This window comes from Lissotriton helveticus, chromosome 3_1 (assembly GCF_964261635.1).
Source record: "Lissotriton helveticus chromosome 3_1, aLisHel1.1, whole genome shotgun sequence".
Taxonomy (NCBI): domain Eukaryota; kingdom Metazoa; phylum Chordata; class Amphibia; order Caudata; family Salamandridae; genus Lissotriton; species Lissotriton helveticus.
Genome location: NC_136061.1, coordinates 1842041073 through 1842064568, shown reverse-complemented (window position 1 = coordinate 1842064568; position 23496 = coordinate 1842041073). Strand labels below are relative to the sequence as shown.

Here is a 23496-nt window from a genome sequence, read left to right as displayed (position 1 = left end):
GAGTTTGTATCTACAAACAGGTAAGTACAAAAATATCGAGTTTAAAATATCGTTTACAAAAATATCGTTGTAAAAAATATCGACTTTAATAAAAACAATGTTTAATTACATTAATATAAAAAATTAATTACTAAAATATACTTAACAATACTTAAAATAACTTTTAATAATTAAATAATTAATGAAAGTAAAAAAATTATATTTTTTTATTCATATTTCTTAAAACATATATATATATAGTAACAAAATTTAATTAAATAATAGCCAATATTATTAACATACAAATACAAAAGAGTAAAAATTACTATTCTATTGGTAAGTATATAATATTTTTTTTTTATTTAAATTATTTAAAATTAATTTTATATATTTTAATTTAATTAAATGTCATTAAATTAATTTAATGTAAATTTAATTTTACTTTATTTTTACACTGTATCCCTGTACCCCAAAAACCCCAAACTGACCCTGAACCCTAAAAAAACCCTTTACCCAAAAACCCAAAACTTACCCTGAACCCTAAAAATACACCTTTACCCAAAAACTAAAAACTGACCCTGAACCCTAAAAATACCCCTTTACCCAAAAACCAAAAACTGACCCTGAACCCTAAAAATACCCCTTTACCCAAAAACTAAAAACTGACCATGAACCCTAAAAATACCCCTTTACCCAAAAACTAAAAACTGACCCTGAACCCTAAAAATACCCCTTTACCCAAAAACTAAAAACTGACCCCCTTTACCCAAAAAACAAAAACTGTAAATATTTCAATTAGTTACCTATTAATACTAATTTATAACTAATTACCAATTATGTATTTAATAATTAAAATTTAATTTACAATTATTTTATATTAAATGCAATTAAATAAATGTTATTATTTCATTAATTATTATTAAATTACTTCCCACTCTATTCCCCTATAAACCCACAACCCGCTACAGGAAATAAATAATTTAATTTAATATAATTAGCAAGTAATCAATTAAATTAAATTAATTACCAATTAATTTTTTATTAATTAACAAATATTTTTTAATTAACAATTAATTAAATATTACTACCAATTATTAAATTTACATATTTAATTAATTATAATTAAATTACTTCCCACCCTATTCCCCTATAAACCCACAACCCGCTACAGAAAATAAATTATTTAAATTTACATAATTAGCAATTAATCAATACAATTAAATTAATTACCAATTAAATTTTAAATAATTAACAAATATTATTTAATTACCAATTAATTAAATATTACTACCAATAAATAAATTTACATATTTAATTAATTATAATTAAATTACTTCCCACCCTATTCCCCTATAAACCCACAACCCGCTACAGAATAAAATTACACAATAATTAAAAAAAAATCATTAATTAAAAATAATTATAACATAAAATGACACTTTTCACACATATTATAACATGAAAAAACACTATAAATAATTAAATATTATTTAAAAAACGATATTTTTTACTATCTAGATTATATACTTGGATATTTTCACTTTCTATATTATTTACAGTCGATATTACTTCACTTAGCTTAAAAACGATATTTTGGCTGTCTATATTCTGTCCTGTCGATATTTTGTCCAAACGATATTTCAAACTCGATATTCTGTCCAAACGATATTTTGGAGTCGATATTATGTCTGTGCACCCTTGTACGTGCATGTCGCAGTTTTTGCTTGTTCCATTGTCTTTGCTTGCTATGATATTGTTGCTTGTCCCACCCCTCCTGCGTGATTGCTGTTTCATAGTCTCTCCCTCCCCTCTTCTGCGTTGCATTGCTTCTCTTGTCCCTTTTACATTCTTCCCATGTTGTGTTGCTTCTCCCATCCTCCCCCCACCCTCCAACAATTCATGGTGTTGCTTGCACCCTTCACTGTCTGTGGTGTTTCAAGCCCCCTTCAACCGTCTTTCTGCTGACCCTCATGTTGCTTGTCCTTCCCATGTAAAGCGTGGCCAGCTTTCACTGTGACATAGCATTTCCTTTCTTTACTTTCTGTCATGCTGCACCAGTACCAAATGTCTAAAAGATCAATAGGCTTTGTCAATGCTTGCTTAACTAGCTCAGTTGTAGCAGTTATAGACTACAATTTTCCAAGATTCAATTAGCTCTCAGTAGTATCCTGTGCCCAAGTTGGTTAATTTTTAGACAATTGCAATTTTGCACCTTGCAAACTTCTTCTGGAGCTGTCTAAGCTTCATGATTTACACTCACAGACCAAAGCCACCAGGAGAAAAATTGCTTCACCCCCTCGGAATCTGCATTTAAACTTCACTTACTGTAGACTTGCTAAAAACTAGACCACTGTCTCGCGAACACACACACCATGCCCTTTTCAAAACAGCAAATGGTCTGATGTTCTTTGGAGCAGCAATGTGGGAAGTGTCTCATGTTTTATGTAAACTGTGGCATGCTTGTCTTTTTGTCATGCGCTTTTTTAGAGTTATTAAGTATAAGCGGGCCCCCTTCGGTTTGTGTTAACCATCGCTTGCAATGTGCATTTCCTCTCTCTTCACGACTTACTGCTTTGGTTTCCCTAAGCAGGGGAATTAAAAAACATCTGTGTATCTTGTGTTAACTGCGCATTAACTTGCCTACGCTGTGAGCAATGTCTGAACATCACCACAGATATCTGACTCGTGCTCAGTGAACATTCTGTGGGAAAGTACAGCAAACACCATTCTCTGCTGCTGAAGCACAGAAGGCCAAACCATCCCCAAAATCAGGCTGAAAGCTGCACGAAAGCATGCCACCGACTTATTCAAATAGCAGATAAACTGCTGTCTCCACGCAAAGTCCCAATTCTCCCCCAAAAATATATAATTGGTACAAAACACGCACAGACCTTAATTGTTTGGGACATTTAATGACTACAATTTGTATTTTAATAAAAAACGCTAAACCTTGCATGTATTGTAGAATAAAATATGCAGAGTAGGGCACATTTACAGTGGTTACTCGGGCTCTGCATTCCCAATCCCCTGTCTTTACAGCCATCTTAAAAAATGAATTACTGAAAATCGTGACTTGAAGGAACGGTTCACAATCTCTCTTTCCTTCTTTCATGTAGTTGCTTCACTAAATCCAAACAAGCCCGCAAGTGGTGCGCGTGCGCTCGCCACAGCGAGACATGTGGTTTCAATTATCGCGCCCATATCTGGGCACGATAATTGAAACCACATGATGGCGGTGCAGGTAACCGACACCAATAGGCCATGGGCAGAGCAATGCACCCGCCTTTGGCCAATTGCGTGCTGTCTTTGTTAAAAAGACGCACGCAAAGGCCAATAGCGTGGGCCAAAAGGAAAAGCACACGCACGAGCATGTGCGATTCCTAGGTCAGTTTTGAAACCCCCTACAAGAGGTCTCTCGCTGCGGGAGCAGTGCTGCCCACTGCGTGAGCCCTAAAAAGGGAGTGGAGTGGGTAAAATGATTGCAGTAGAAAGTAAAGAGCGAGCGCATCTTTGGTATTTGCTTCCTCCCTAGAAGACAGATTTGAGATGTCAGCCCTCAGCTCCTCGTTTCTATGTTGCTGACTCAACGTGCTGGCGAACCATAATAAAAGCTAAGAGTACTGTAATCTCAGAGGTAAGGGCACCGTCATAGCTATTAAGGCCTGACAGGTTGCAGACCAGAATCTGCTCTAAATCATATGCTTTCAAAACTCCTGCCACCAGGTGACTGGAGCCGGAATTGTTTTAAACAGATCAACAAACCAACCCCCCCAAAGGAGGTGACTCAGTGCTGTAACTGTAATCACCCCCTTTGAGACATCAAACCGGGAATGTGCAGTGGGCTAACGGCATTTACTCTTTGGTTATGTAACAGACAGCATTTTTTAATGAAAAACAGACTTCTGTACTACTATTACAGGTAAGTAACGTTGCATCCACAAACACTTCAGACAGGGAGTGACATTAACTGTTCATGAAAGCACTGTACCATGCTGGCCATGCTTCAGAAATCTGTTAAATGTGAAGTTTGGAGGCGGCTGACCTGGCACCGCCACTGAAAAGAAATAGGTTGTTCATGGAAGTGAACCAGATCGACCTGATATTAACAGACTTAAAAAAAAGAAAACCATACACTCTTCCAAATAGCAAAGAGCCAGTCCTTGCAGATTACATACAATTTGTCTCAATGCTTGTGTCCTCCTTGTTTTGGCAATCATATTCCTAAAACTGAAACACATAAACTCTCCCTCACCTAGCATCCCTCCCCTTGCCCTATTGTTTATGGGTTTTCAGAGGCATTTGCTGTTATGATTTTGAGGGTGTATATTATTATAATACCATTTATACAGCGGTTACTAATCCTGATGAGGAGGGAAATCAAATTACCTTTACTTTGACAGTTTTTTTAAGAAAATGCACAGTCACATGGCTCTGCTCTGTGGGGGACACTGAACTATCCTGATAAAATAGGGGCTATCATGCCAACACCCGTGATCAGCTTTTCCAAATCCTGCATAAAGGAAAGCCTGAAATTAAGGGGCTTGAGACTGCCATATCTGTACCAAATCAGAGAGAAATGTTGTCAAAGGGCTACGCTTTCAGGGTATTGCTGCAGCCAGGCGTCAGAATTCTATATTTCTAAAGTATAACAACACAGGTTCATGCCAGAATATAATCAGTAACTTTGGGAGCAGCTTCACCTTGACAATGCTTTTTACAAGTGTCCACTCCCAACCAGCATGCAGCTCTACCTTTCTCTAACTCTTTCACTCTCTATCGCATCCTCTCTCTGTTCACTCTATCTCTCACTTAAAAACCCCACAAAACTCTATCTCTATTTACTATCTCGCTCTGCCTTTCTATCACTTTCGCACTAGCACTCTCTCTCATATAAATAAAACACATTTCCATTACAACGCCAACAACCCTAACTCAAGACCTATTGCATTGCAAATGCTTGTTTTCCTTTGCTGGGAGCCAGACTTGGCAGATTCTTGCCCACTTAGAATTCTGATCTGCCTACATTTGGAAATAAATGTGTTGCATGAAGAACTTAAAAATTCAGAACTTTGTAATGGACTGTAATTGTTGAGTTTTCTTTTTCCTATTATCTGTGCAGTATGTCAATATTAACAAGTACCTAACAGGCATTTCTCTTGTTACAGCAACGTTTTGTGATTACTACAACCCAGAAGGGGAATGTTCCTGGCACTACAAGCCCTGTGGTTCTCCTTGCCTTAAGACTTGCACGAACCCAAGAGAACTGTGCACAGATAGCACATACACTCTTGAAGGTATGCTCTGACATTCATTCACAGCTTTGTGTGATGTAGCAAAGTTGTACCTGATGGCTTGATAGTTATTGCTGTTTCTTCTTCTTCTAGTTAAACTAGCTTGAGACCCAAATTAGATTTAGATGTCAGGAGTGTCAGGAATTTATATCCAGCGGGTAGTACAACGGTGTATTAGTAGAAGTTGCAAAATATTTATTGGGCATTTTTTTTAAATAAACAATATTAGCAATTTTCAAGTGTCATGTAACATCACTGGACTTCGACCTAATATTTAAAAGACTTAGGGTATCACTACCAGGCTTGGTGTTGACATCGGTTTTTCCTGCAGAACTCTATCTGGGAAAATAGTATGGGTGTGATTATTATCACGCAACTTGGAATTTCGATTCCTGTGCATACTTTCATTTTGTGCAGGAATTGGAATTCAAGTAACCCCAGGCTTGTAATAAGGGCCTTTGACGTGTTTGTACTTTCTAACTTTTTTGTACTCTAATTGTCTACTTATGTACATTTTTGTTACTTTATTTCTAAGTTTTTTTTAGCAAACTGATATTTAAATTAACAAGATGCCTAAATGAAAAAGACCTAGGGCAAGATGCACTAATATCTGGTTGCAAAATATTGATCACAACATGCAACCAATGTCTTTGTGACCAGTAAAGATATGTACTGACATATGTTCTAATAGGTCAGTTCTTAAGAATCTGAATCGCAGTGGGTTGAGACCCGACCTACCTTATGCATGTTAATTAGTTAAGTCGCAAAATGCTATTGAAGGCCAACACTAGAATGGTGGCCTTCTCTGGGGCAGCAGACCACCATATCAGTGATTGCTTTTTAATAACGAACAGTTGTTTTAAATGCAGGACGTTTTCCTTAAAAGAAATGGGAATTCATGTAAAAAGAAAAGTTTATTTTTTTGTGTTCGTTTGAGGAGAGGCTGACCACTGCCTCCCCAGAAACCAACTTTATTTTTAAATTCGCATTGTGTAAATGGGATACCACCTCCTTTGAGGTGTCTATAAAGGATCAATGTTTTGATTTAGGTCGCAAAAAATGATAAATTAGATACCAATTGGTGATTTGGCAGGGGCACCTACAACAGGACCCCTCAGATACTGAATGAGTATTCCTTTGGAATCCCTTTTTAAGGAGTTGGAAAGACTTTTTCCATAAACAAGATTAGTGAATAAGATAAAGCATTTTATCTGTTCAACTGCATGTTCAGTCTTGGTATATTTTACCCCAAGTTTCAGAGGGTCTGCTTATCTCAGCAATAACCTCAGAGTTTGGAAATAGTGCAATAAACCATAAGTAGCTGGTGAGAAATACAATACACTTCCTAGGTTCAGAAGGGACTCACATGAAGGTATTAGACTTTTAGCTTCAATTTGAGGAATTCTGCGCTGTGCAAGACTTCTTGCCTCTTAGTTAAAGGTGTGCACTCAGTGGTGACTACAGTCTCCTAAGAAGAGGAGCACATATATACCCAGCGCAACTGCACAGCTTCATGATATGTCCCCATCTCTTGATATTAAGAATGGCGTGTTTTGCAAGTCCTCGTCTTTGAGGTACACCGTTTCGAACTAGCCCGTAGGGCAACTAGGCAGTTCCAGAAGTGCCGGGTTGACAAGTCGGAGTGTGGACCTGTTCTAAAGTGTGGTGGGCTATTTTTTATTGTTGATTTTCCTGATACTACCATAGCATTGCCTGAAGCAAGCACAAATTCAAGCAGTCTCCCATACTTTACCAAACACCCATACAGCATGTCTTTACAAGTTCTACGATTTGCAAATTTGGGGCACCTTTTTCAGCTTTTTTGAGTCGGAGCCATGTTTATTTTGATTCCTGGACACATTTTCTGTCCCAATCCGGTCATGGAGATGTGTACAGTGGGGCGGTTGGGGTCGCGTGGATATACAATATTAAAAAAAAACTTACATTTTGCCACCGGCTGCATCTCCTCTTCTTCCTGGGTCCCAGCAGCCCAATTCAGACCAGTACGTCTGAGGGGTTTCTCCATCCCAGCTACTCAATGCAGCAGAACTGGAGAAAACTTAAGTGTGCATGTGTGTTTTGGTTTGCATGAGACAACCATCCAAACACACATGAGCACCTCAGGAATGGAGTACACTAGCACTCCTCCTCCCTCACTCCTATGCCTCCCAACACTGCTGGCTAAGATCCGGCAAACATAAAATAAAATGAAGCAAGAACCTCGTTTTATTTTACACTTGCTGGCTCGGAACCAGGCAGTAGGGCAATGCTGTTCCGGCATTGTGGAGGAGCCGTCACTACATGTGGAAGTAAAATGTGTTCAGTTCCTATACTGAGATTCCAGTACCTTCTACATTATATGGTGGTTGGCCATTTAGTGTAATGATAACTTCAATGACGGAGTAGTATATGCATGAGTAAGAGGTGCTTCTTATTTGCAAAATGATTTCACTTTCACTGCATTTGACAATGTTTTAAAAATGTATGGGGCATATTACCAACGTTAAGCGATATTTATCGCTAACGATGCTTAGCAACGAATTTTTTAACGCTAAGCATCGTCAGAAGTTATCGCAGATAAACCTTGCTATTATCAAGGTTTATCGCAAATGCGATAAAAAACGGCCGCAATGCATGAATATCGCTGAAAAGTCTGCGATATTCATGCATTACCGAGCTAATGCTCTTAGCCATGTTATCCACCTCCCATTGGATAACATGGCTAAGAACTGCTCAGGGCAGTTGTTAGTTTTTGGAGATATTCGCGCTTAGCGCGAATATCTCCAAAAGTTGGTAATAAGAGATAGCGATGTTAGCGACTGTTTCCAGTCGCTAACATCGTGGCACGCCCACTTTGCATGTCATTAGTGATAAATATCACTGACATGCAAAGTGGGGCCCAAGATGGTCGCTATCTCCTACTAGCTGTCGCTAACTGGTGTTAGAGACAGCTAGGTAATAGGGAGATAATTTTATCTCCGCTTTCTTGGCTTTTAAAGCCAAAAAAGCGGAGATAAAGCCCCTTGATAATATGCCCCGTATATTATTCTAATTTGGAGATATTTTCCAGGTCACCAAAATGTGTTCATATATTGAATACAAGCGAAAATCCTTCATTCATGGTACATCAGCTTAAGGTCGAATCATATGCAGCAATCTATAAATTAATAAAAGGATGATTCCTGTTTTCACATGAGCATTATTATGCCTTTTCTTTCTGCCTCAGGATGTTATCCCGAATGCTCCGGAAACAAACCTTACTTTGACGAAGATCTGATGACCTGTGTTTCCGTAATGAACTGCACAACATGGTATGTTTTAACCGTACAGGTGCCTGTGGTGAAAGACTCACTGCAAGTCTGAATTTACGATTAGACAAAAAAAGCCTACATTTGATTTCAAATGCATATTAATATGGTTTTAGTGTGAATTCCTGAATTGCCCTTTCATATGTCCCTAAACCATATTTGTAACTTTTTTCCTCTGTCAAGATGGAAAGGGGCTGTGAGCTCCTTCATCAAAGTGTGCGTGCACAGCAGCACATTCAAACTACATCTAACACCAATCTCGTCAATAGGCTCGGGTGTTCACCAGAAATATTTACACAGAGTCCATGGGTTCAGAAGTATATAAGTACCACATGGATCATCAAACTGTGTTTAGAAGACCATCAGTGGGAGAAATGCTGCAAGGCATATATGTGGCATCAGTTTTATTAAAAGACACAAGAAAACCTAGGCGGTATATAGACAATATATGGCTAACACTTTCCTAATATGTGTGGCATGTATGTAACTGTTGAATGTGTGTCTATGTCATATACATCATAGAAATGTGTACAAAGCTAAATGACTACTTACTATGCATCAGTACAGATGATACACAGGGAAAGGGTAATTGATCCTCTAAATCAAGTGCATGACTTTTCTTAGTATCCAGTAGTGACGGACATTACTCTCAGCATGCCACCATTCAACACTTGAAAACTATTTAACACCCACTAATCATCAATGTTCAGAGACTGAAGCTGCAAATCTAAAACAACCAAGGTCAAACAATAAAATGTTATTTACATAGGTGTAGAATTTGAGATTTCATAAAGAAATTACGCCTGCTATCAGGCAAACTTAATGTTTAAACACAAGGAAGCTAAAATAAGTGCCATACGCTACGGTATTACAGAGCAAGAGGATAGTGATGGAGGAGAAAGTTGGCAGAGGAGCACATTGAGCCTCTAAGAAGTGAACTCAGCCCAACAAATGCCAGGCGTCTGACACTCATGCAGTGACGGCGAGCATGGATTAAGAGGGGGAGGGGGGCGAGGAGCGGGGGAAATGTAAAGAAATGCAAAAAATACAAATTTACTGGTAGACTTGGCCCTTTTTGCAAGGTCATCCCTGAACTTTTTGCCTTCCTCCTGTATTTTGTCTGACCTGTTTTTGTTGGTTTTATGACTCTGGGCACTTTACCACTGCTGATCAGTGCATATGCTCTCCCTATGGTAAATTGATGTATGGATTAGTGATACCATGATTGGCTGGTTTGGTTTACTTGTCACAGTGCCCTGAGTGTGCTCAGGGCTTGTAAACCAAATGCTGCTGGTGGGCTTGCAGCACTGGTTGTGCCACCCACAGAAGCAGCCTGTAAACATGTGTCTCAGGTCTGCCATTGCAGAGCCTGTGTGCAGTCTGGTACTGCCATGTTGACTGGGCAAAGTGCACCCACTTGCCAGTCCCTAAACCTTCCCTTTTCTTCATATCAGACACCCCTTTGGTAGGCATAGGGGCAGGGTGCATTGTAGGTAAAAGGTAGGACACGCCCTGTTGCGTGTGTCATGCCCTAATAGGGAATTACAGCTATTTTCGTTTTTCACTATTGCAAGGTTATCTGTTCCCCATAGGCCAGAATGGGCAGTTTGATTATTACATCGTATAATCCTAACTGACTCAGGGAACTAGGTAGAAATTCGAGTTTAGTATGCCTGAAGTTGGTTTTAACAATCTGTGTTTGAAAATACCACTTTAAGAAAGTAGGTATTTTCTTGTCTAACCTTCCAAGCCTGCCTCTGCTAGGTTGTGTATTCTCTGTCTGGAGTTTCAGTAACAGGGACTGGGGGATTCCAGGAGACAGGGTGAGTCAGCACAGGGCTGGATAGAGAGAACTCCATGCAGATCGGAGGGAGGAGTTGCACCTGGGACCTGAATAGGGCTGTGCCTTCCCTCCACAATGCTGGCTCGACATCCTGTGGTGTGTCTGATATCCCTTCCCTGCACTGTGAAAGCAAAGAAGGAGTCATGTAAACAGAGTGCTCCAGGACTGACCAGAACTGGTTTGCACTAGGTAAAGGCCTCTCTGCCTTCAGAGAACAAAGATACACTGTGTATAAAAGAGGGGGCCCAGACCCCAGAATTTTAGATCACTACTGGGAAGCAAGAAGAAACCTTTGCTGAGGAGAGGAACCAGAGAGACTGAGGAGAGACTATTCCTAAACTGAAGTGCTGCTTGGGGATTGGTCTGTAGTGGTTGCCTGACTGCAAAAAAAGGAGAGAGGAACTTTGTGTATACTTTCTGCTACTTGAGAAGGATCTCCAAGGGTTTGAGAAAGAGCTTGCTTCCTGCTGAAGTCTCAGGTACAACAGACTTCAACCACCAGCTCCCCAAGAGTTCTTTGGAAGTGCCTGCAGTTGTGTTGGCTTTCTGGAGGACTATGTGTCGCAAAGAACTGGAAGCATGACTCGCGAGGAAGAAGCGCGTCACAGCCGCAGCCGCTCCCGTCGCATCACTGAACAAGGATGTCGCCTCTGTAGCTGTTGCATCGCACCGCAGAAGCGTCTCCCATACCCGGAGAAGAGTGCCGCCACTGTCGGTGCATCACTGAACAAGCTTTTCTCCGCTGCAGTTGTCGCATCGCTTTGCCGGAGTGTCCCGCATCATCGGAGAAGCATGTCGCAGGCCTTGTCGCTGCTCAGAAGAATCGTTGAGTCACCGCACGGCCGTCGGGCTTGCACGCATCGTATCGCATCAAGGAGAAGACGCCATCTTTGTTTTCATCGCCCCGGATCTTCATCGCATCACGGCGTTGCAAGCTGCATCACCACGGAAGAACAGTAAGAAACCGTCGCATCACCGTTCCTGGTTGTAAGGGACCGACGCATCACCTTCCCTGCAACACTTTCGTTGTATAGCGTTACGCATCCAAAGGTACATTGAACTCAAAGTGTCGCATTCTAATATCTAAAGAGAAGGAAGCTAATTCTACCATTTTAAGTACAGTATTGTGGATTTTTGACATTTGTGGTCTTGTGATAAGCCTATATTTAGAATACTTATTTTTGATATAAAACTTGTGTGGTGTCCATCTGTAGTGTTGTCACTGGGTTACTGTATGTGTTCACAAATGCTTTATACACTAGCTCTGAGATAAGCCTGTCTGCTCATGCCAAGCTACCAAGGGGGTGAGCAGGCATTATTTTAGGAGTGTACCCCCTTACCCTGACTAGACGCAAGGGTCGGTATTTGTCACAGGTACCTACCTATGCCAACTACAGACCCCCAAATCTAACACTTACCTTATCGCCACGTCTTTCCATCTCTTCTCCACATCAGACTCGTGCTGGACCTGGAAGCACCCAGGCTCCCCTGACCAATCACAACATGCAATGCAGCGTTGTGATTGGTCTGAGCGCAGTGGTTCAGATGGGGACTTGGGGCCTGGGCATGTTCTCCACCCATGTTGTATTGCAGACTGCATGGAGAAAAGGCAAAGTGTGCAAGACTGTCTGGCCGGCCTGAGAGTGTCGTGTGCACTTGGAGGAGGCGAACCACTCCTCCCCCATCCTGCTCTGAGAGCAGAGCAGCTCCACCTACCCCAGCTGAAAAGCAGCAGGAATAAATAAAATGATAACAAGATTGAGTTATTATCATATTTTTTTTCTTTAGTTAAACTGCTTAAAACAGTGGGGCGATTCGCCTTAGCAACAGGATATTAAATACTACCAACAGATATATGAGAGTCCAGCACACTCCAGCCTCTAGTACTATTGATTGTCTGCCATATTGTTTTATTCCAAAATAATATCAATAAGTGACTATTTTGTAAAAAAAATCTTATGCAGTAGCCTAATTATTTTCTCTGGAGCCTGCCCCCAGTGCGGCTGAATTTCACAACAGCTGCCTAGTCTTCATTCCACCTCCGACCTCTTTCTGTCATAACCCTACATTTTCTGTCACTTTAGCTCACTCTTTCAGGTTCTTTTTCATCCATGCTTTCCTCATTTGTCACCATTTTTCAAATTCTTTATCATCCTTCTTCTTTATCGAAGTCTGATGATGAAAAAGGAATGCTTTTGCCCACACTCTATACCATACTCACAAACTCAGCACTGGTAGGAATGTATCAGTGCTAACGTCTGCTCCAAAATCAGCTTGATTGAGTTGGAGTCGAACATCATCCCTCAAGTGCTGCAACTGTAATGTCTTTGCTTTTCAACCAGTTTATCCAAATACAGAAAATTGGAGATCAAGCTGAAATGTCTATGGACCATTTGATTAACTGGAACTGGTGTGTTTTTAGATGAGCTGGGACATTTGCAGTTTTAAAATTCTCTAGAAAACAACTGGTTTTGAAAGAAGCACTAATCAGATTTTGAATAATTGGGGGTATGACATGAGCTTTTTCTTTTGGGTGTTTACCAAGCCAAACTTAATGGGTGATACTGACTGAGCCGAAGCTATAAAATCATGTGTCTTCTCAAAGCGAGGGATATAAAATTGTCCTTAACTGAAAGAATTGAATTCAAGGAAATGCTCAGTTGGACATCACATCTTGTATTGTATTGTAATTGCATGTTTGTAGTGCTCACCACTCCTAATAATGCATTGAAGTGCCTTTGTTCACAGAAAGCCCTGCAGGTTTCTGACTATGATCGATTGCATGCCTGTTGTAATACAGTTCTCTACCCGTGCTTTTAAGGCTACACCTACTGTATATGGTCTCCTGATCCAGAAGCAATGGTACCCCATTGGGCTTCGCTACTGGCTGTTTCTGCAGCTACCATGACACAGTACGGAAGCAGGAAATATGATGTGTCTCATGCTTTTGATGATACGAGCATGCCAAATTGCATACTTGCACATGCACTGAGTATCATGCTTGGCCTGCATTTAATGGCGCCAGGCACTGGGACATATTGGGTGTAACAATCCACTATAACCATTCTCAAAACAGTTATCAATCCTGCCCATAGAAGACTGAAAATTCTGTGAGGTCATCCCCAAGTATCTTGGCTGACCAGTCCTACATTTGTTCATGAAACAAGAATGAATCAGTAAATTAATCCAAGAAGGTTTATTTATTCTGTGGATTGAGTGTGAGAATTGTGTAAGGATTGTTTTACAGTTTGATGATGTGGGACAATCCTCATAAATTGTCAGATGTCCCATATTTCCTATTTAGTTTGTATGCACTTTTATATACTCCAAACAGGACAGGCAGGAGAACTTCCATTTTTAGTGTGACATACATTTCAAATAGAGTGAAAGGGACATCTCCCAATTTTTGGTGGATAGCGTTAGACCTGGCATCCTTGGTGTGGTTTCTCCCCAACATTTTGCCTTCATACTTCCTGTCTTTGCTGGTCTTAGGACTTCTAGCTAGCAGTGAGCGAGAAGCATCGTTTCCAAGTTGTGCAAAGATTGTAGAGATCACGACGGTACGTGACTGTAAAACGCAGAGCGGAATCAAGTCACTGTGTTCCTCGAGTGCCCCGGCCGGGGCCGCTGACTGACTGGGAGCGCGGGGAGCTGTTAACAACAACAAGCAAAGACGCAGGGTCGAAATTCCTGCCGCCTCACAGCAGAAGAGCGTGAAAGGATTCTAAGAAGAAATAATCCTCCGCCCCCCAGGCCCTCTTTTTGTGGCTACAAATCCGAACCACTAAAGGGTGGTGCTGCCACTGAAGTTATCCTGGTTGTGTCCTGAATAAAGGATTTGGTCCAATAATAGAAACCCACACAGGCCAACCAATCACTAACGTCCAGAAAAATCACAAGAGCCCTGATGATAGTTTGGAAACTCCATGCCCAAACTTGAAACGCGTCGGCAATCCAGCAAGAGTTAATGATATACATTGAATGTGTATTAAGAATTATACCTGCCTCACGCTTTTTCTCTTGTATTGAATTGGCTCTTTTCACGTATTTTTTATTTGTCTGTATTTTTTATTTGTCTGTACAAAATTGTATAGTGGTGATGTTTATAGTTTAGCATTGTATTATTCATGGGATGTTACATTTGAAATTTTCTTCTCACAGTGTGTGTTAGTGGTATTGTGTTAATGTAGTTTAGTATCAATTGTAAATAATTGTGTATGTTGTATTCTCCTGTTGCCATATGAAATATTTTTGAAATAATCAGTTATAAAAGGTATAAATAAAGATACCGGACCAAATTTAACGGTTATGTTCATTTGGTCCCGAATTAATACTTAAGTGATTGAGCGAGGGGGCACAATTTGTTGGTTAGCAGGTCTTAGGACTCAGCACACTTTACCACTGCTAACCAGTGCTAAAGTGATTTTGCTCTCTGCTCAAATATGGTAACATTGGCTTATATCCAATTGCCATATTTAATTTACTTATAAGTCCCTATTAAACTGCTCTAAATGTGCCCAGGGCCTATACATTAATAACTACTAGTGGACCTGCAGCACCGATTGTGCCACCCACTTAAGTAGCACTGAAAACATGTCTCAGGGCTGCCATTGTAGAACCTGTGTGTGCAGTATTAACCTGCAATGTCAACCTGGCAAAATAAACCTTTTGCCAGGGCCAACCCTTCCTTTTTAAAATGTATGTCCCTAAGGTAGGCCCTCGACAGCCCCAGGGGTAGGATGCAGTGTATTTAAAGAGTTGGACATGTACTTTGAACTTTTATATGTCTTGTTAGTGAAAAACTCTTAAATTAACTTTTCACTACTGCAAGGCCTATCTCTCCCATAGGATAACATTGGAGTTGCCTTATTACATTTTATAAGTGCAATTTCCAAATGGGAAGAGATAATTAGTTCAATTTTGGTGTCTCTGGAATCCTAATTCAAAGGCCTAACTTATGGTGAAAATGAAAAGCAATGTCCTGAGCACAACTTTGCATAGAGTATAAAGAAGTCCAATCAATCTTCTTTTATGATGATTTTATTCTTCAAATCTGAAGCTTGAACTAAACGCCAGTCCGATGTTGCGAGGAGCACTCTCCTAGATCCGGATACAGAACAATGGATTCTGTGAACCTCCTACCTTACTTGGAGGGCCAATTGAATAATGAACGAGTTATAAATCGACATATTGAGCAGTGAAATCGTCTCCCTGAAAACGGTGGTCTTGGTATATTTGCAATTGGAGAAATATTCGAATAGCCCTGAAGAAGTCAAAGATGCGGAGGCATCATTACTGACGAAACACGTGTTGGCTTTGGATGATTTGAAGATGACCATATGTGAATGACAAGAAAATGTTATCAGATTTGAAGAATAAAATCATCATAAAAGAAGATTGATTGGACTTCTTTATACTCTATGCGAAGTTGTGCTCAGGACATTGTTTTTCATTTACAGTTTGGACTGGTTTTCTGGTTCATATCGGGGGATACAAGTGGCTGTCCCTGTCCTTGAAAGCACACTGTGATTGTTAACTGTATTTGATTTGGGGAGTTTCTTGTGCACAGAAAAAGCTTTGCCATTTTCTATTTTTACTAAATTATGGAGAAGTCGGATTTTAAAGATCAATTCTGAAAGTGCCACTTTTAGAAAGTTGACATTTTCTTCCTTTAGCTATTTGGTGCCTGTGGCCTGTCTATGGTCACATGACTTGATGTAGATGGTAGCTGAGTTTGTGTATTCCTCTTGGACAACCACACACAATGGGAGCTTGGGTGTCACCGGGTGGACGGTCACTGGCAGGATGGGAGAGAGGAGCTGGGCCCAGGCAGTGTCCTGTCTCCACACAAAGGACTGCATACCCCCTTTAGTTAGTCTGGAGACAGAGCCAGGAAGGTAGGGTATCTGTACACTTCAAAGGCATGACTCTAGAAGTATTTCCCCACTTCAAAGGCTCAACTATGTGTAAAATAAGTAGATCAAACACCACTTCAGTATACTTCTGGACTTGTGGATACTCTGCCAGGAAGAAGGACTACTTTGCTGCTGAAGGACTGCCACTCAGCTGAATGGCACTCAGCTCGACTCCTGCTGTGTTGTGCTGACCTGCTGCCTTCTTACCTGGGTGAGAAAGACTGGCCCTACATCTCTTGAACCCAGAACCCAGAGTGACTCCAATGATATTTGGCCATCCTCCTAATCTGACACCTCTGGAACTTAACAGGCCTATGACAACCTTGCATCTGCACCTGGACTCTGTGAGTCTATCCTGCTATGTGGTCCCACCCTAGTTCTGGACTTGTGGAACTGGGCTTAAGGTGCTCTGCCAGCCTCTGCGGATCCAGAAGAATAAGAGCAACATGACCAGAAACGATACATCTCCGCTGCTGGATGAATTGGGCCCATAGCAGAGACTTGCATCTCTACCATAGTCCGCATTGCTTTTGGAACCACCACTGTGTGATTCATCCTCGGTTCATGCCCTCGCATCTCTTGTTGATGGCAGTTTCAACTTCGACACTGATCTAGCACCGGAGCCTTACAGCTCCTCCGAACTGGTGCATCACCCTGACTGCGTGAAACATCCATCTTCGCATCACAGGCCCCCGTTGATAAGATCTTTGATGCCAATGCAACAGGGCCTCGCACCGCAGCATTGCAACATCTAAAAACTGAAGCATCCTCTCTGCTGCGTGACTCATCTTTGACATGGATCCACATAACACTCTTCAAACCTGAATTTAAGACCCTCTGTTCAGTAGGCCTCACTAAGTCGCTGTAACCCGCCCGCTCTCCATTGCGATCGGCCTGAACTCTTTACTTTGTCCTTGTACGCCTTGACTAGATATCTCCAGTTGGCGCTTCATGCCCTTTGGCGCTAATTTCTCTAAACAATTGAAATTCAATATCTCCGGTTCTACTAATTGGATTTTTGTCATTTGGGTCTTGTTTTATTTCTTAAATTAAGCTCTATTCATCTAACCGTGTGTGGGATCCATTTTGTGTGGTGTTTTTATTGCTTTACTATGTTAAGTGTTGCACAAATACACATTGCCTTTAAATTAAGCTGGACTACTCTGTCCCAATACACCAGGGAGTTGAGCACATTTCAATTCGCACTTTGCTTGTGCCTTACCCTGCATAGGATTGTGGTTCTGCGTGATGAGGGCTCACATCCCACTCAACTAGTAACCCAGTTTCTACCAAATATCCTCATTTGTTAAATTCTAAATAAAATCTTTATTATTGTGAGATAGATCCCTCATTTGTTGAAATCTAAATAACATCTTTATTATTTTGAGATATAAAGATTTATCTCTCAGGTCCAATATAGCAACAAAAAAACGCTGTGCATAGTTAAGATCTGTATGCAGTGAGGTTAGGCAAGCAGATGACTGGGCAACAGAGAAGTCCTTCTGGTAAGAGAACAAGATCGAGAATGACATAGGTTTGCTAATGATCAGCACACTTGCAAGGTTGTTGGTGGAGTTGAGCCTTAAAGTAATATCGTGATATTTACACCTAGGAAAATATGTTTGCGTCAGTTATCAGGGAGTTGAATAGCAACGGCCTTTTCACCTTGAGTAGTTATACTTCAGAAAATATTTTTACAAAATGTATATTTACAAAATATTTTTAACATTGACGTTTCTTTTGTTTGCAGCACTTCTGGTGAAATGTTATGCACTGATGATCTGCAAGGTATTCTTCTCAGAATTTTTCATTCGCCTAATGGTTTGGGAACTAACCAATGGTACTAACAATGTGGCCAAAATTGGGAACTAACTAATGGGTACTAACAACGTGGAAATAATCCAAGTTTTAGGTAGATTTCTATACAAGTATTTAATTTCCAGTAGACATGTCTGTTCTAATGTAATCCTTTTAAATAAATAAATAAATAATATTATTTAATCGGTGTCCTAATTATTATAACATCAGTCACACACTTGAAGTGCTAAATGCAAAATGTTCATTATGCACATCTAACAGAAATGTAAAACTGACGTAGAGGCTTGTAACCCACTAAACAGTGACTTTAAGGGAGGTTACTTCATCTCACCTTAAAATTACAGTGAGTCTTTTTGTTTTGTAAATGTATTTGAATTGGGGAACATTTTCTAAGGTTTACAAATAGACCCAGCCTTTAGCATTATACAATGACAGTCTAACAAGAACAGAAAGTAGAATGTAGGTGATGAGCTATGCAAGGGATATATTGAAAAGTCAAGTTTTGTACATAGGTCAAAATTTCAAGCGGTCAGGAGTGTCTATCAGGACTTTGGACTTCAAAAAATACTCCATTGCCCTAGTATTTTGCTTGTTCCTGTTACATGTTTTGTCTTGGCAGTCAGTACCTGGTGGATGACCTGCATTTTATTGTCCTTTGGAGGTGGCAGAATACCTACTGGCATGAACGCAGAGGTATAGCCCCTTATTTGTAAGGAATCAAGGTAGACACAAAAAGCCCCATCGAAGCGAATATTTCATTTGATATAATTCAATATGGGCTTTCAGCCAGAGAGGAGTGTTTTTTTTACTGTCCATGCCAGTGAACATAATCACAGAATACCAATATCAACCGCTTTAGTGCCTCCAGAAACACAGTATGGGATTCCTTTAAACTGCCCTTAGGGGCGAGACCATTAGCTATCAAGCTAGAGCGAGAGAGCTAAATAAGAATGATTTTAACGCTAAAGTAATAACCTTGGCTAAGGCAGAGGAAGATCATACCACAGCAATTTCCCATGAGGCAGATGCTACACAATCAATGTATTTAGTTACTCTATTAAAAAATGAGCTAAACAATAGCCTTAGTCAAAAAGCAGCACAGATTTACAGTGCTCATAGGAGAGATATTTATGAAAATGGGGAAAAAGTGGGGAGGCAGCTGGCATTACACACCCGCCAAAGGAATGTTTCCAATCAGATAAAATTGATAACTGATAATGGGAAATCATACACGCAGTCAGATGAGATCACTTCGTTATTCCAGCAGTATTATCAGAATTTATATACGGAAGACTCTACCGTTTTATCAAATACAGAATATGAATTTCTGAACAACTTTGTCAATAACATCGAGGGTATAAAAAAATTAGACGATACTACACGTCAGGATCTCGAAAGAGAAATTACCCTAGATGAGGTATTACTATCTCTAACCTCTCTTACATCGGGCAAAGCAGCAGGTCCTGATAAACTACCTATAGACCTATATAAAATTTTGAGCCCTCAGCTGGGACCAATACTTCATGATCTGTTTTTAGGTATTCAATGGAACGGGCTAACCCCAGATTCCTGGAATAGCACAAATATAATTGTCTTCCCCAAAAAAGAGAAATCACCTCAGCAATTAATGTCATACCGTCCCATATCATTAATCATCGCGGATTCCAAATTATACGCCAAGGTGTTAGCCACGAGACTTAGTAGTGTTATTGAGCAAATCGTCTCCCCGTGGCAACATGGCTTTGTTCCTGGCAAAGGAACAACGGACCATACATCTAGAGTAACTGCCTTGTTTGATGCCATGACGGTCACGGGGGGCCGAATGTCAATGATACTATTAGATGCCGAGAAGGCATTTGACCGCGTCTCGTGGAAATTCCTGTGGGCAATTATGCAACTAAACAATTTTGGCCCCAAATTTATTAAGGCGATAAGATCAATGTACCTGTCTCCCAAAGCTAAAGTTCAACTGATGGGATTTGAATCTGATGATATCAGTATAACTAGAGGTACGAGGCAAGGCTGTCCCTGCTCCCCCTTATTATTTGCTCTATATATCAACCCTTTGATTTTAAAACTTATCGAGAGCCCTAGTATTAACCCAATCGTTCTTGGCCCGTTTTCTACTAAAGTATTAGCATATGCTGATGATATCGCGGTCTTAACATCAAACCCGACTGAGGCTATGGAGGAAATTGAGGCTATAACTACAGAATATGGCATCTATTCTGGATACTCTTTAAATAAAAGAAAGACAATTGTATTATGTACTGACAACATCAACTTTAATGATCAAAGGAGAGATGCAAATGCTACTTATCTAGGAATTGTTATTGCTCCTACTGTCAAAACCATAATCAACCATAACTTCATCCCATTGATTCAAAAAATTACAAAAGATTTGGATAGAGTAAATGGGCTCAACTTGTCTATTATAGGACGAGCTAATTTCCTAAAAATGAATATACTTCCCAAATGCCTTTACCTGTTTTGAGCAATTCCACTCGCTATAGATCCAAAGATCTTAAAAACTCTTGAATCCCTTATGATTAAGTTTGTATGGCAACATGGTAAAATCCGAAGGTCTTATAAGTTAATGTCTCTACCTAGCGAAAGAGGTGGGCTGGCAATACCTAATATTAGTATGTATCACTGGGCCGCACTTCTTAAACAAATGACCCCATTAATTAGCTCTAATATAAGGGTACCAACCCCTGATAACAATATTCCACCCTCAATATATGAGCTATTATTAGGGGATAAGGCCAATGGATTGTTTTTACAACAGACTGAGGCACGAGATTACAACAATGATCGGAAATATGAAATTATAGATGGGGCACTAAAGGTTTGGGGCAAAGTTACTAAACATTTGCACATTACTAAATGGAATAGGTATACCTCTTTGTGGCATACGAAGGCGACTCAGCTATTTTCAAACGACATTATAGCAAGGAAATGGCAGAGACTTGGAATCCTGCGTGTAAAAGATTTTCTTGTACATGAGCTAGAAACTACTTTCATAGATGTTAAGGATAAATATCATCTTTCTAACGGGGACTACATTAAATATGTGCAAATATATACGATCCTCAAAGCTAAGGGACCCACCCTCGAGTTACAGAAAATAGATCTTTTTGAGGCTATTAATAGATCTTACACAAGAATTGGTGTTATATATAATCTTCTCCTTGTTAATGTACAAGATGATCTGGAAAAAACTGAAACTAGCTGGGCAGCCAAACTTAGCAATCCCAATGTTGATATATATAAAAGTTTAGAGTTGAGCCAAAAACTTTTTAGGGCTAGTAACCTTAAAGCCCAAACATATAAAACCATTTTTGGCCTCTACTATACACCCGCTAAACTATATTCTTGGGGTAAAAGGGAAAATGATTTATGCCCAAGATGTACACAAGGACCAGCGAACCTAATACATATGCTAAGCAGTTGCCCCAAACTTGCTCAAATCAAACACATGATTGCTGATTACTGGGAAGTGCTGTTTGGCCATAAACTTCCAGAAACAGATTCATTGTTTATTTTAGGACATGATTCATCGATCGCTGTATCAAAGAATGAGCAAAATTTATTAGTTATAGGTACGGCGGTACTCAGAATTATTTGGTCGGGCCGCTGGAAAGAAGCTGAACCACCAAGCTTCCAGATGTGGCTGGCTCGTTTTTTAGCTGTTTTCAGCTTCGAGAGAGCCATATATTCTACAAGAGGGCATAAATGGAAAAGAATGGGAGAATCAATTTGGTCTCCAGTTTTGAGCTGGAAAGCAGGATTAAATACATCTATCTAGATTTGCTTTGATGGGACGGAAGCCAACATATGATCTATAATATATGTAATAGGGTATTATCAAAAAAAAAAAAATCTTGCTATTTGATGTAATTTATTTTGTGAATTATTGGGGGAAATCTCTGACTCATCAAAGGTCTTGTATTACCTATTGTATCAAATATTGTTTTACTCTACTATTCTATTATTCCTTCTTTCTTACCAATGAGAAACCCTTGAATATAAATATGAATATGTGTTTGATTATGATTATGATTATGATGGTTCATTGTTCTGTTATGTACCTGTCTGGATTGAGTTAAAAAAAAAAAAAAAAGGAATCACAGAATACTGTTATTTGTCTTAGCTTGTTGACAAAGATAGCTACAATGTAATCATTTGCTCTGCAGCTCAAACTCACTCTCAGAGAATGTAGGACAGAGAAGAACATGAGGACGTGAATGGCCATGGGATAATATCCATATACTGTTATTCGTTATTGTGAATCAGTCTTGAGTTGTACGCAAATGCTTCCAGATTTTCTCTTGAAGAATTATTATGCCTCATGATGAACTTTCTACTGTCTTCTGCTCAGACTGCCTCTGCTGCTATGGTGGAAAAACATACAAACTTCATGAAGAAATGTACCACACTGGAGATGGCATGAACTGCGTGACAGTCACCTGTGGACCACATGGCCAAATTAAAAGGGACTACTATTTCTGTGGAGTCACTCTTCCAGCTACCACAGGTCAGATCATGCTTCTCTTGAGAATTGTAGTCTATCGGTCCACAGTATGCCTATCATGATGTGTGTTCTGAAGCAAATGTTCTTATGCGAAAGTCCCAATTTGAAAGTTCTATGTGGGAGTTAAAGAAATTACATGAAGCAGCAGGGTTTCACAATTTTAGGTTGAAAATATTTCCAGAGCAGGCCATACAATCAGGGATGGCTTTATCTACATATACAGGCGTTCCTTCACTCATACCATTTAAAAAGTGGCAAATTAGTTTACATTAGTTAACATCATTAGCTGGCGCTCCCTTGGCCTGATAAGAGAAGGTCAGTGGATTCAGAGAAGGTTAAGAATGGAAGCTGTAGGCAGAAGAGGGGATTAATGCTGGAGGGCACACCTGCGTCCTTGTAATAAGCCCGCTCCTATTATGAATGTCAGTTTCACGCTTAAATACTTAAGTGACAGCATGGATGGGATCCAACCGTTTTTTGAAAACACAATTGATGCGCATTCAATCATCTGGACCCAAAAAATGTAACTTGCATTAGTGAATTTCTGCACAATCAGATCTCCTTGATTGGTATGTAATAATAAATATATATATATATATATATATATATATATATCCATTTTAAACTTAGAAATTCACTGATAAAAGGTTACAGAGATGTTATAGTTAGGCTCCGATTTCACACGCACAAAACCATAGAAATTCAGCAATTATAGTTATCTGAGCTAACTACTGATGTCATCATTGATGTCACTGACCAACTCCAACCTCATACAGAGCACCAAGGATGACCAAGGAAAATTACTAAC

General features: G+C 39.8%; 2 protein-coding genes across 9 annotated transcripts in view; one reads left to right on the top strand and one right to left on the bottom strand.

The window, feature by feature from the left end:
• Positions 1-23496, bottom strand: part of LOC144823886 (uncharacterized) — a 1846314-nt gene that overhangs the window by 1552644 nt on the left and 270174 nt on the right. The window lies entirely within an intron of this gene.
• The window catches only part of LOC144823884 (mucin-5B-like), a 946734-nt gene that overhangs the window by 748949 nt on the left and 174289 nt on the right, over positions 1-23496 (top strand). Inside the window, exons 25-28 of the mRNA XM_078682773.1 lie at positions 5145-5273; positions 8497-8581; positions 18087-18124; positions 22536-22691. Coding sequence (XP_078538899.1) covers positions 5145-5273; positions 8497-8581; positions 18087-18124; positions 22536-22691 — 408 coding nt within the window. The remainder of the gene's footprint in view (positions 1-5144; positions 5274-8496; positions 8582-18086; positions 18125-22535; positions 22692-23496) is intronic.